The 15,289-nt window shown below is 38.5% G+C and overlaps 1 protein-coding gene across 11 annotated transcripts in view; it reads right to left on the reverse strand.

The window, feature by feature from the left end:
* Nucleotides 1–15,289, reverse strand: part of Zc3h14 (zinc finger CCCH-type containing 14) — a 42,031-nt gene that overhangs the window by 16,812 nt on the left and 9,930 nt on the right. For all 11 annotated transcript variants that reach the window (XM_075947817.1, XM_075947813.1, XM_075947823.1 and 8 more), the window contains 6 exons: nucleotides 15,071–15,111; nucleotides 13,821–14,016; nucleotides 12,081–12,510; nucleotides 11,457–11,617; nucleotides 10,937–11,037; nucleotides 8,469–8,624 (listed from right to left, as the gene is read on the reverse strand). In XM_075947817.1, the coding sequence (XP_075803932.1) occupies nucleotides 8,469–8,624; nucleotides 10,937–11,037; nucleotides 11,457–11,617; nucleotides 12,081–12,510; nucleotides 13,821–14,016; nucleotides 15,071–15,111 (1,085 nt within the window). The remainder of the gene's footprint in view (nucleotides 1–8,468; nucleotides 8,625–10,936; nucleotides 11,038–11,456; nucleotides 11,618–12,080; nucleotides 12,511–13,820; nucleotides 14,017–15,070; nucleotides 15,112–15,289) is intronic.

Here is a 15,289-nt window from a genome sequence, read left to right on the forward strand (position 1 = left end):
AAAGCCACAGAGAAACCCTGTCTCGAAAAACCAAAATAAATAAATAAATAAACAAACAAACATACATTAAAAAAAAAGAGAGAGCTAGTTCCAGGACAGGCTCCAAAGCCACAGAGAAATCCTGTCTCAGAAGAAAAAAGAGAGAGCAAATTCCTTTGAAAATTACCATGCAAAAACAATCATGGAGAATAAACCTTAATTCATAGATCATTTGCTTAAGCTGTATTCCTGTTGGACAACCTACAAACATGTTATAGGTTACAGAACCAGTAATGAAATTAAACAGTCTTATAGCAAAATAACACAACAGAAAAACCTGAAGAGAATGATTTCCTCTCAAGTTTTACTTAGCACATCTTTTCAAAGCATCACCCTAAGGTAGGAGGATCACAAACTGACACCACCAAGGGTAACTTAGCCAAAACCTTACCCCAAACATCACCCCCTCCTTTTTGGGAGACAGTGTCTTACTATGTAAGGCCTGGCTGGCCTAGAACTTGTTACATGGAGGTTAACCTTGGACTCAAGACATCTACCTGAGTTTACCTTCTGAGTTCTGGTATTAAAACAGCTGACTCCCAAAAACAATTTTAAGGAGGTTATAACCCACTGAGTCCTTGCCTAGCTGAGCATGTACAAAGAGCTATATTCAGTCCTCAGCACCTCCAAACAGCAACAAAAAGGCATTGCTGAAGTTTCATACATTGTAGACTGCCAAGTTATTATACAGAGTTCCAACTAATGAAAACTCCAACTTATTTTTCTATGCGCTGCTGCCTCTATACCAGAGCTAGTTATAGTGTGGAAACATCTAAGGATCAACAACTAAGACATAAAATTTACCTTTCTCAGTATTTGTTAGGAAGCCAATTATTTTTACATCAGTAGCCTTTGACTGTGATTCAAATTCTATTCTCTCTTGAAAATCTTCCAACTCTCTGTTGCATTCAGATGTTGATGCTGAATAATCATTCATTTTGAACGCTAAAGATGAAATTTTTGCTTCGTTCTGGGACACTCTAACATTCAAATCAAAAAGATTTGCTTCCACTGTCAAAATAGCTGCTTTCATTCCTTTAATTTCATTGATATCAGTTGCTATTTTCCTCAAAAGGTAGGAAATATTGTCCAGCTCACTTAGTGAACAAGAATCACTTGTCAGAGAACATAAGTCAGCTGGTTCTGGTGAGAGGAAAACTGGTAAAGATGGTGATGGAAACCTTGATGACATTTTCATAAAATTCTTGGCATTTTCACAGGCCATTAAATTATTTCATCAAAAGTAAAAGCAATCACCAATGTCACCTTTAAAAGTGCTAGCAACTACTTTAAAACCTATAAATAAAAAAACAAGGTGATATAATTCTAGAGCAAGAAGTCATACTGTGAAAAGTTGAGCACACCAGACCAATATTCCCTTTGACAATTAGGAGCACTGGCACCAACACTTGTGTCCTTTAAGTCCTACCTACTTAGCAGCTCCTCTGCAAATAAACTCTATTATTACATACAAAATAATCCTGAATTCTGATTGGCTGAGCAGAGACACATGACACTCAAAGAACTTTCTATTATTTACTTCATGTGTTAGGAACCCTGAAGAGCTACTCCATAAACTAAGCAAGTATGGATCTTTGGATTATGTTCAGTTGCTTGATGTAAAATTCTGTTTCCTCTGATAGCAGTAGATGACAGCACTACCCTGGCATTCTCTACAGGGCAGGCAACTAGACTCACAATCACAGACCAATCTCTTAAAACTGACCCAGTAACCCACTTCAACTGTGCCCGGTTATAAACTGAGGGACAGTGGTGGCACAGCTCAGTCGTGGAGCCTGCCTAGGACAGAGGACCCTGACTCATTCCTCAGCACCACTTCAAACAATCAAAATGGTGTTACTTTTAAAACAGAAAAATGATCTCTGTTGCTTTGGATATAAGCTTCTCAAATATTTTCTCCCATTTTGTGGGTACTTTTTTGGACAACTTCCTCTGAAACAGGTTTTTATTTTGTGGCCTAATTTATTTCTTCTTTTGCTTCTTGTGCTTGGTATTCTTAGGAACCACTCCCTAATTCAAGGACATGTATTTATACTTACTTTTTTCCTTATGAGTCTTATAACTGGCGTTGGAGAGATGGCTCAGAGGTTAAGAGCACTGACTGCTCTTCTAGAGGTCCTGAGTTCAATTCCCAGCAACCACATGGCAGTTCACAACCACCTATAGTGGGATCTGATGCTCTCTTTTGGCATAAAGTCAGACATGCAGATAGAGCATTCATATATGTAAAATAAATAAATGTATTTTTTAAAAAAAATCTTATAATTATCTCAACAATGCAGGTCTTCTGATTCATTTTGAGCTGTTTCTTATATATTTGGGAAGATCCCCAACATTTTCATTTTTCATTCAGAAGCGCAGATGACCCAGTAATACTTGTTAAACAATATTCTTTTTTATTTATTTATTATGTATACAATATTCTGTATGCATGTACAACTGTGGGCCAGAAAAGGGCACTAGACCTCATTACAGATGGTTGTGAGCTACCATGTGGTTGCTGGAAATTGAACTCAGGGCCTTTCGAGGAGCAAGCAATATACTCTTAATCGCTGAGCCATCTCTCCAGCTCCCTAAATATTATTCTTTCTTCACTGAGTTGTTTTATTGCACTTGTTTAAAAACAAAACAAAACAACCCATCAACTGATGAGGAATGCATGGCTACCTGGACTCTGGGACTGCCCCTCAGTGTATTTATAACTTCATCAGTCAGGCTCATTATGCATTTTCTCCAGTATTACTTTCAATAGTTTTGATTTCTCTAGATTCTATTTCCAGATGAATTTTAGCATTCAAGTGGCTAATTTTTACAAAAAAAGAAAGTAGGGAGTTTCCATGGAGACCAAGTTGAAATTATTTATTGACTTGGACAGTTGCTATTGTAAATATTCAGGCATCTGTACTGGCTTGCCCTTGGGGCCCCGATGGGATACATCATCAGCTGCAGCTACTGAGAGCATCTCCTGTGCACATTCACTGTTACCTTTTAAAGGCCTTGTCCATCTCCCATCTCTTTCTCTCCCTTCTGTCACTCTTGTCCCCAAGGACTGGTCTCTGCCTCCCCGCCCGCCTCCTCTTCCAATAAACCACCTATGTGAGTCCTGTTACATTGCATATCTTCTCTTTGCAGCATTTTAAAATAAATTACACCAGCTACCTTACTGGTGATCAAGTTTTCCAAATCATTTACATGGAAAATCTTTTAAAGCTGGAAACAATCCCTATGAGGTATCCCAGTCCTAAAAAGTCAAATACTACATTTTCTTCCATTTGTAGACATTAACTTTGAATCTTCAGATATGTGTGTTTCATAGAGGTCAGGAAATTACTAAGGAGCCATGGAGAGGAACTTTGAAGGAGGAAGAAGAGATAGAATGGATTACTATAAAGGATTAAAGTGAAATAACAGAACAGGAAGGATTAACGTGGAATAAAGGAGCAGATGGCAAGGTAGAGAAGTATGGGAGAGATAAATGACAATAAAGACCTTTCAAAAAAAGACACATGGAAATCTCTATCACCATGTTTGCTAGGTCAGAGTTAAAATGAAGTCACCTCGTTAACAAAGCAATGCTCCTACTCCACACCAGAGACTAACAAAACTTGGTGCCAGGAATGAGTTACTTCTGTTGGAGTTACTGGCCAGTAACATTACAGGTTATTGTCAATGCTCTTAGCTACTGCTCAGAACTTGATGGTAAGACCCTATAGCTGAAAATACCACATTCTTGAGTCATAGGACATGATCAAATCAAGTTGGTTCACAACTCAAGTTTTATTCTTCCTGGCTAGTTTCATACCATGCACCAAAGGAGAAAAGTAATCAATTATATATAAACTTTGGAAACTACAACAATAACCAATGCCTGGCAAGACATGCCTATGGGTGCAAACAACATGGGAGTAACCAATTACATTGCTACAGTGGTTGAGATACTGAGCCCAAACCAGACCAAATTCCAGCATGGAGAGGGGAGGAACAAAATCCTACCCCTGGCAAGGGAAAAGCAGAGTCAGTTTTCTTTAAGAGTATAGTCCCCAGTAAGGCTTCATTAGAAGACCACAAATCTAAGAATGTTTGGGGCATCACAAATTGGTTTTGAAAAGAGAAAGAAAGGAAGAAAGGGAAGGAAGGAAGGAAGGAAGGAAGGAAGGAAGGAAGGAAGGCAGGCAGGCAGGCAGGCAGGCAGGCAGGCAGGCAGGCAGGCCGGCCCCTAAAATTATAGTCTTTGGTTTGCTAGTCAAATAGCTACAGATCATAATTACAGAAAAAAAAAAGAGTGGGTGATGGCAGCGCACACCTTTAAACGCAAACACTCAGGAGGCAGATGCAAGTGGAGCTCTGAATTTAAGGTCGGCCTGGTCTACAGAGCTCCAGGACAGCCAGGGCTACATTAAAAGAATCCTTGTCTCAAAAGACAGCTAACTGTTAAAGCAAACATATAAAACAATTGTTATATATATATCACTACCTACCTATAAATTAATATAACTCTTTAAATTTTAATTTAAATAAAAGACAGTGTACAAAACTTATAAGGCTTTGAATTCTAATAGCATTTAAGATCACCTAGCTGACAGACACATCCAGATCAATGTTAAGAACAGCATATCCTCATTAAGAACTATTTGCAAACCAGCTCATTCACCAGGGCAGCAAGCTACCACGAAGACAACATAGGAGAGTGGCCTAACAGAGGTCACACAGAAACAAGGTACTCAATAGCCTAGCAGATGACCCTTGAATTGCTTGTGGTACCCATGCCAGCTTTACACACAAAACTGAAAAAACTCTTCTAAAGAGTCCCATAAAAAGGTCCATTAACAGAAAAACCTGAATATTTTAACACATTCTTTAAAATAATGGTGAAGCAGGTAAGATTATCGTTAAATCTATTCACAAATTAGGAAATTAGGGCAAAGAAAGGTTTGTATCAGCTAGTAAAGAGCAAGGCTTGGATTTAGCACCCCAAAACTTTGCCAATTACTATGTTCCTGTACTTGTCTCTATGACCTGTTAAATGGAGCAAACAGTTATAGAACTCCATGCAGTACACTGTTCAATGTATATATGCATGTACGTGCATAAGCACACACAGAATACCACTCAAACATCAAATGTTCATAGATGTGAAACTGCTTATAATATCATATAATACAAAACTTTTCAATGCTTACCTTCAAGCAGGGCAGTTGAGAAAAGTGGGTGTGAGTTTCCTTCCTCAGAACACAACACTCCTCTTTACTAACAATCTTCCAGTGCTTCCTGTCCAGTAGGACATATCAAGTACACAGGCGCCCACCTTATGATCATTAATGACTTCCATTTTCTCAACTTTACATGGTGTGAAAGTAATACACACTCAGAATACACTGCACTATGACTATATGCCTATTCTTAGCCTACTGTTAAGTATAAAATAATCTCTTTTAATGTTGGGCAGCTGAGGCCTAAGCCATGTGTTTTATGATGGTGTCTGATCACAAGTGTAGGCAGTTAATGCTGTATACTTACAGTTACTACTCTACGTTACACTGAATAGAAACCCTGTATCAGGTAATTTTGTCCAATCAAAATTGAGTAACACTAAGTTATCTAAACAGATTCAAAGAAAGCTACATATGTGGGGCTGACTGATCCTAAAGCCTCATGCAGACACCCCACCACTGAGACGTAACCTCAGCATTTTCACTTTTCATTCTGAGACAGTCTTAAGTTGCCCAGGGAAGCACTAATTTGCATGCCTCCTACTTTAGCTTCTCAAGTATCTGGTATTACAAGCATGCATCACCAAGCCTGCCATCTAGGCGAACTTTTTTTTTTTCCTTTCCCCTGAGACAGGGTTTCTCTCTGTGTAGCTCTGGAGTCTGTCCTGGAACTCACTCTGTAAATCAGGCTGGCCTTGAACTCACAGAGATCTGCCTGCCTCTGCCTCCTGAGTGTTGGACCACCTGGCAGTCTACAAGGAATTTATGACAAATATTTTCAAAAGACATGGGTTTAGCTGGGCACAGTGATGTACACCCTTAATTTAACCCCAGCACTAGTGAAGCAAAGACAGGTGGGATCTCTGAGAGTTTGAGGCCAGCCTGGTCTACATAGTGAGTTCTAGGACAGCAAGAGTTACACAGCGAGACCCCGTCTCAAAGAAAAAAAGATAAAGAAAAACAAGAAGCATAGGTTTATTGGAATAGAACCCATCACATATTTCAAAGTATTTGCATGTTCATTTACAGTTATTTCTTCTGGAGAGCCCATAAAGACAAAGCAAAGCACTTAAACAGGAACACATCTCTAAATGTAGCATTGTATGCACATTATTCCCTCAGATACCAAAGAAAATATTAAAGCTTCAATTAAATTAATAATACTTAATACTATTAGTAATACTATCACTTTTAGATTACTATGCTCAACATCACAATGTATACATTAAGATATATAAGTATATATACTCTAAAATGACCACCGATATTGTACAGTTAAAAAATATGATCATTGATTTAAAGAAGGGAGTGAGGGAAAGGATCATAACAGATAAGGTTTCAACAACCCCTGAGAGGAGAAAAAAGATGGGCAAATACTGGCTGCAGACATAAGACAAGGTCTCAAATGAACTTCCTGAGGAGTATAGACTTCAAAACAGAACAATGACATAATTTTCATATACCTGCTGGAGAAAAGGGATTTTTGGTGGTATAGTGGGGGGCGAGTATGAAGATCCACATACTAAAAAAGAGACAGAGATACATGGGAAACAGGGTATCAGAGGGGAGTGACAGGGAGGTAGCCGATAAGGCCAAGGAAGGCGCTGGTGGAAAACCGGAGTGAAAAAAGGACCACCAGGGGGTTTTCAGTAGAGGAGCAGGGATTTCTGTACAAAAGAATAAGGAAGAAATGATGTAATTTTAATGTTAAAAATTTAAAGAGAATGAGAAAGAAGGCACAGATTTGGAAGGCCATTATCCCAATAATCTAAGCAAGTCATAGACAGCAGCTGATAGAGTAATAATTGCAGAGGTAATAAGTACATATTTTAAAGACAGACAGAACAAAACTGTGTTCTGGACATGCCAGCATAACTATACCCATGAAGTCACAGCGCTGCTCCAGCTGCCTGTACAAGATTAATCCAATAACCATTCCTGACAGAAACAAGGAGTGGTTCACAAGCCCTGACTCCTAGCTGAAGAGCTACTGAGAAGATAATGGTTTCTGAGGGAGAGTCACTTTTCTTTTAAGAGTATGACCCCTGGTACCTAGGTTGACTAACTTTCAGGAGATCATCTGCCACCTATTAGTATACAGGCAGCACAAATTAGAACCAGTGGGCTATTTAAAACAAAAAAACAAACAAAAAGACAAAGTTGGGAGTAGAATATGGGAGACTTTGGGGGAAAGAATATAGATTAAATACAATAAAAATACAGTGTATGCATCTCTAAAAATATATTTAAGAAAACGTTCAGTAAAGACACTGAAGATACCAATGCCCCTTTACATATGACCTTAATAGAAAAAGTAATAAAAGAAACACACTTCAGTCTCTTCTTTTGTAAATGGAAAGAACAGGTATGGAAGTAGCAGAGAAGCAAGCACACCCAAAGGCCCATTAATACAGCTGTGGAAGATCCAATAATGGCGTCAGTACTGGGCAATAAAGATGGGACGGAGTGGGGAGACATACCAAATCACACGATAGAGTTGCACTGTGGTATGTAAAAGCTTGGGTGGAAAGAAGGTGAAAGAAAAAGGAGGCAGTAGAAATAAAAATGAACAAAGAAGTAAAACAATTAGTGAAAGCTACTGTTTCCAAGGCATCTGGCATCGAAGCCAAACCAGCACCACCAAGACAAATAGGAAAAGACACTGCGACAGGATGCTAGGAGGAAGTTTCAAGGAAACTTGAGATTTTAAGGTAGAGGAATAGGAGTAGGGACAGCAGACAGATAAAGAAAGGCTACAGAGATGGTTTAGCAGGTGAAGGCACTTTGTGCCAAACCAGGTAACTAGAGCTGGAACCACAAAACCCACATGGTGGAAGGAGAAAACCAGCCCACAGGCTCTAATGGACCTTTACAAGCGTGCACTTCCAGATGCCTACACATTTATTAGACAAACACATATTAATGGATCTGTAAGTAGGACTATTCTAATCCTGAGAAAAATTTTTAATGATATAGTTAAGGCAGTTCACCAACAATCTCTCTTACTTTTGAGAACATTCAGTTTTCCATTATAAAAACTTTAAAGTGTCTGAAAAGAATTGAGTTCTCTACAAGATCTCATTCTTTGTGTACACAATTTGTCACTTTCTTCATAATGTAACTAATATTCCATAAAAACGTATTTGAAAATATTTAGTATCCCAAGGATAAAGTGTAAATAAAATGGTTAACTCTTACCTTGAATTTTTTCTGTACCATCTCCTTTTGCTTCCTCCTCTTTAACAGGAGGACTTATTCTGGGGGCCCTGCTTTGCCCCTGGACCATTTCCGCTAGCAATTCTTCTTGAGAAGTTCGAGTTCTGGGAGCAACTGGAAGTGTCTGTTTCTGTGGAACTTCACATAAAAACAAAAGAAACAAACATATAATCATGGTCACTACTTCAGAACGTCACAGTTAACAACACTGGAATGCTATCCTTGGGTTCAGATTAGTTATGGAGTTCAGAACAAAGAAACTAGTTTTTCTTATAATATCCCCAAGAAAGATATTCAAGTTATTTGCCTTGCTTCTATGTAAACAGCATCTAAAGCTTGAGTCTCAGCACTAAAGAGGTTGAGGCAATGGATCTACAATGAGTTCTGGACCAGACTGAACTACATAGTGAATGCCTGCTTCAAAAACCCAAAACAAAAACTATATGTCACAATACAATTTATCACGTATGTAGTCATTTTAAATCAAATGCAGTGACAGGGTCTTAAAGTGATTTCAAACTGTAACGTAAATAAGTAAAGAATGTTTCAATGCTATTTTTTAAAAGTTCTTTAGCGACAAGGTCTCACTATAGACCAGAAAATGAAATGAAAATGAAATTTATGCCCTGGCAATACATGGGCAGCCCGTATATGGAGGTTCTGTTGAACTTGTCCATAGTGGGTTTCATATTGTAAGTTGATGAGGACAATCAGGCCTCTTCCTCAAGAGGGCACCAGATCTTATTACAGATGGCTGTGAGCCACCATGTGGTTGCTGGCAATTGAACTCAGGACCTTTGGAAGAGCAGGCAGTGCTCTTAACCGCTGAGCTATTAGGCTGGTCTCAAATTCACTAAATTGAAAATGATCTTAATCTCTTGCCTCTATTTCCCATGTGCTAGGATTACAGGTATGCACAACCAGGCTTAATGTTATTTCTTAAAATGTGGGAATCTCCAACTACTTTCTAAATTTCCTTTTTTAGAATTATGTGTCCTGCTGATATGTATATATGTGTACCTACGTGCAGGCCTGGAGCCTGTGTGGAGGTCAGGATGGTTCTGAGCAACGAAATAGGTACTGGGATTAAACCCAGATCCTCTGGAAGAACAGCCAGTGCCGAAACATCTCTACAGCCTAATAGTCTACTTGTGAAATAGTTGGAGAGACAGTTGTTAAGAGCACTGGCTGTGATCTAGAAGAAACTGTTAGTAATAAATTTATGCTATACTGGATCTACTAAACTTGCTTGGGTAGTAAGCTGCACAAAGAAGCTCAAGGAGAGGTACCACCAATATAACTCAAAACTTAGTACACTGATTAGACTTGTTAGAAGCTGTGGAAAGGACAATTTTATACTTGTAACATAATTAAAATTTAGGTTTGTCAAGAAATGTTTCTATTATTGTTTTAGTGAACAATTTGTTCACTAAGATCCTTGTGTTGTGGCACATAGCTCTAATCCCAGAACTTGGGAGGCAGAAACAGGCAGATCTCTGCTGGGTTCCAGGTCAGCCTGGTCTACATAATGAGTTCCAGGACAGTCCGAGCTACATAATAGGAATCTGTTTCAAATGAAACAAAACAAACAAGAAAACTTCTCCCCATAAGATTTTTTTTCACTAACATGCTTCCAGTTACCTCTACTTCCAAAAACAAAAGGAAATCACCTTAATTTACAACCTGCCCTTAGGCTCATCCCCATTTCAAAGAACAGGTCTCGAATAGCAAGCACTGGGAACTGAGTAGCATTCCCCATTAAGTTGCAGACTGCCATCAAGCCCTGGTTCTTTCCAGGAAAGGTTTAATTCTGCCATGGGGCAGAATGACCCTCAATAACCTACTATGGGAGAATGGGACACAGACACAAAACACTGATATACTTAAGTAACTGAGACAATACTTTTGCTGTGTAAATTTCCCATTTGTCCAAATGGCCAGACTTGTATGTAGCCTGTCTAAATTGTTCAAAGTGTGACTTAGAGGCAGGAACTGATGAGATTTAAGGATGACAGCACACACAGAATGCATAAGCCTAAGGCATAGCTATAAAGCTAGTAAAATGTTCTGTTTAAAGCTGGTCCCATTTTGTGCATTAGCCAGAAAGAATACAGACCTCCTCTATTCACGCTTGAGTATCTGGCATGATTCCTTAGTAAGAAGGCATATTAATTTCTGTACAGATGCTCTCTTTTTTTTTCCTTTCTTTTGTTTTTTTTAGACAAGGTTTCTCTGTAGATTTGGTGCCTGTCTTAGAACTAGCTCTTGTAGACTAGGCTGTCCTCGAAGTCAGAGAGATCCGCCTGCCTCTGCCTCCTGAGTGCTGGGATTAAAAGCCTGCACCACCACCTTTGTATCTGGCAAAAGCCTTTTTACTTTAAACATCAAGCAAGCAAGCTCAGTCTAAGGAAGCAATCTCTTACTGGTAAAAACAGACACATTGAAATTACCTGCAGAATAGTTAGTTGTTTTTGTGACAGACTCTTGAGCTTCAGAGATAGCCTTCAAAATTAGGTTCTTGTTAGCTTGTTTAGAAGGTGGAAGAGAAGGTCTAAAAGAGTTTTAAAAAAAGGCATTTTTGTAAGTTTTAAATTTCAATCATTTACATGCTAACCTTCTATTATGCTATTACTATATAGCTTCTGTTTTAAACACAGTATAGTTTCTAGAACATGTCAATTAGATTGGAACCCTATAGCTTTTTAAAAAATGATGCCGATGCCATATTAACATTTTCTCCCTCATTAATTTCTAGTCTTTGCAATTCTCTCCAATTTTAAGCAAGTCATTTTTCATTAATAGTTGTCTCTCTCAAAACCCAAAAACTGTAAGACATTTAGTGCCAGGGCACCTATCTAGCTAGTATTAGCATGCAGTCCCCAGGTTTCTTCCCCAACACTGCCCAAGCTGCAAAAAACTCTGCAGCCACGTCAAGCAGTTGAAGACTAATTTACAGCTATACCCAGGTACCTCCTCTCAGGCTTTGCCGGCACCGACACACTGCTGGACAGACTTCCTATCCGGGAGCCATAATCCTCATCTTCCTCCTCCTCTTCTCCATCATGACTGAATCTTTTTACTTTTACAACTGAACTTACAACAGGCAACTTTCTCTTCCGAAAGTTTTCGTCCTATAATGAGATACATTTAAGCTTATCTTGCAATGAAAACAAAGTTTTATCACAAAAATATTTGTTTTCATTTTAAGATGACTTTAAGACTTGAAAGGGCTGGATTTCTTGTAAAACAAAGGAAAATATCTCCTTGAATAGCTAAGTCAAAAGAACTTTCAATTTATTTTATAATGGTTACACACAGCACTGTTAGATAAACTATTCAAACTGAGTTTTTTGGTTGCTTAAGTCTAAAATGGACTTATCTGCATAGATATCAGAAAAAGGGTAAAACTAACTCAAATTGCTAAAATTACAAGGCACATGTGCATGACATAAAAATCCCTATACAGAGCCAGTCCAAGAAAAGACTATTTAAAATAAATATGCAATGTGTTTAGTTGCTTAGGTTACATCTGGAATCAACAACTGTCAGTTTCTAGCCTGGTTAAGCAAAAATCTATATAAAATCTATACAAACCTCAATGCTCATCTTATCCAGGTTGTTTCTGAAGAAGGGGCTGTAAGTGTCGTCTACGCTGCTCAGCACTTCTGGTTCACATAAGCGTCCTGCTTCATACACCTGGCTGCTCTGCACATCCAGCTGCTTGGCAGCGTGAGTACTGTTTGGCTGCTGATGAAGTTGCAGCCTGTTCATATGAGTGCTAGTGTCTGCATTTCTACTTGCAGGTGGTCGATAGATTTCAATAGAAGGGCGAGAAGAACCATACGTAAGTGTCACTGTAGGTTTTTTCTGAGATAAGGGATTCTCCTGCACAAAATTAAGGTCTTCATCAATGAGATCATCTGGTTCTGGCTTGATATCGATCACATCTTCAGAGGGTGCTGGCTCCCTCAGAGGTTTCACTGTTGACATTAGCCGGGTTGAAGCTCCATCATCATAAGAATGTCTAGTAAGACAAAATAAAGCAAAGCATTTCAACAAAACCAAAGCATTATTATTCTGAAAACTTCAAAGAATGTTTACTCAAAAAAAATTTAATGAGAAAAATATGGAAGGTTTTTTAATAATATTCAAACTGTTTTCAAATCATATCCATTAATTTTTCTTTTCTTTCTTTTCTGAGACAGTGTTTTCCTATGTAGCTCCGGCTGACTTAAGATCCATCCATCTGCCTCTACCTCCCAAGTGCTAGACTAAAGGCTTGTACCAGGGCTGGAGGGATGGCTCAGTGATTCAGAGAACTCTTATAGATGATCCAGGTTTGGTTCCTAACACTCATACTGCAACTAACAGCTATGTGTAACTCCAGTTCCAGTGGCTCCAAACCTCAGAAGAACTCCATGGGTGCTACAAGAGCATGGTACACAGACATACATACTGGCAAAATACTAAACAATAAAAAAAAATCAAATAAAAAAAAATAAATGCTTATACCACCATTCCTAGCCCTCATACTTTAAACTTTTATTTATTACATTTAAAATAAAAAAAAAAATCATACTCTGGTCACCATTAGTTTATTCAAAAACTTGCTCACGATTTGTTATGGTCTGAACATGGAGGGGGCTGGGGAGATGGCCAGAGCACTATCTGGTCTTCCAGAGGACCTGGGTTCCATTCCCAGCACCCACACTGGCTTATAAACATCTGTAATTTCAGTGCAAGGGGATCCAATGCCTTCTTCTGGCCTCAAGAGGCACCAGGCATGCACAGGGTTCGCTAACATATATGCAGACAGAACACCTATGCACATAAAAACAAAATAACAAATCTGGAATGTCCCATACATGCTCATGTGTTAAGTACTAGATCCCTAGTTCACTACACTACTTTAAAGGCTATGGATCCTTTTAAGACTCAGGGCCCAATTGGTCAACATAGGTCATGAGTGTCTAAGAACAAACTTTTGCTGATAATATCCAACCCAGGTTCTGGTTTAGGTTTCTTTGCTTCCTCGTCCCCTATGATATTAGGAATCTCTTTCATATGCTTTTGCTACCATGAACTCTTATCTATCCTGCTTCCACAGCTGTGAGGAACTGAAAGCCTTCTGAACTCTGAACCAAATACAAGATGTTCCAAATACAAGATTTTGTAACAGCAACAAATGACAAGAAAAGAGAGAAAGACCTTAGTGTAATCTGTGATCATTTCACTATCTCCAAAAATTGCTGAAATAGGAACTAATGGACATAATATCTAACATAAGTGTCACATTCACACGCCTATCTGACCATAGCAGACACTGGACTTTACCTGACATTAGTGGATTTCTGTTCCTGCGAACTTGTAGAAACTCTGGAATCTCTTTTTTCAGGCCTAGAGCTAGAAATAGCAAGGGGAGGGACTGTAGCTTCGTGCCGTCTCTCATCTCCTCGACTAAAGCTGCTCTTGTTTGAAGGCACGTTACTATCAAAGATGCTGGTGTCTGAAGACTTGAGACTAGAGGGCTCTGGAAAGAAAATGCATGACCTTGGTAATCTTGTTCTTATCTTTCCCTTCTCTCATCACCAATTCAAAAGCAATAACGTAGAAAAGAATTTTTTAAAGTAATAACTTCAAAGTATTTTTTTGTTTGTTTGTTTTCTTTGGTTTTTCACGATAGGGTTTCTCTGTGTAAATGCTCTAGCTGCACTGGAACTCACTTTGTAGACCAGGCTGGCTTTAAACTCAGAGATCCAAACAGGACCACAGTCCAGCTGTTTTCTTTTTTCAAACAAAACAGGTCTCATGAAGTCCAAGGTAACTGGATATACCACCAAGAATGACTTTGAAGTTCCCATTCTCCTGCTCCTACCTCTGGAGTATTGGGAATTCTGGGCACGTGTTACCATGGCTGTTTTCTTCAGTGCCAGAAACTGAACTCAGGGATTCATGTGTGCTAGGCAGGAGCTCTACCAACGGCGCTACATTTCTAGTTCCTCAAACGTGGTAGTTTAAAAAGCAGTTGGTGTTTATTAAGAGATTTTAAGCACAAGGGGATAAAAGACAACTGAAAATGTGGGGGATGAGGTCCTTAAAGGAGAACTACCACAACAATAAGTAACATTTATCATTACTACTACTAATAATAATTTATTATGTTATTACTATTTTGCAAGAGGATCCACATGTTTTAAATACTAGGATAATATTTGTGTTTTCTCATCTCATTCCAGATTACTTTTAGTTGTTGAATAGCATCCCTATACATCATAATAGTTTATCTGACTTATTAAATGACTGTAGATATTAGACCTTTAGATAACTTTCAATTATAAAGCAGTGAGGTCTCTTAAAGGTTAAGGTTTGGGCACATTTATAATTACTTCCTTTCGATACATAATGCAGTCTTGCCCATTATTGCCAAATCACATTAAGTTTAATGTTCTTACAATTCAGATGAACCACACCTCTTAAACTGACTGATATTCTTCTAAGAGCAGCATAAATAACTTTAAAAAGGAAAGGATCACATGCTATAACAAGCAAAAATTTCAAAAGGCTCTCAATTTTACAAATCTTACCAGTTGTAACAGAGCGAAGTTTATCTAATACACCATGGAGCCTAAAAAGACAAAAAACAAAGCCTCTCTTAATAAAAATTTTAATTGCCACTCTAAATCTGACATTATATTCAGGTTTAGCTCTTTTAAGGCATTTAATAATACCGAACTGGACTTTCCATCTGTACATTATTTTTTTCTTTAAAAGGCCTTACAATAGGAGTGGGGAGGGGCTGGAGA

Source organism: Microtus pennsylvanicus, chromosome 14, assembly GCF_037038515.1.
Source record: "Microtus pennsylvanicus isolate mMicPen1 chromosome 14, mMicPen1.hap1, whole genome shotgun sequence".
NCBI classification, from domain to species: Eukaryota; Metazoa; Chordata; class Mammalia; order Rodentia; family Cricetidae; genus Microtus; species Microtus pennsylvanicus.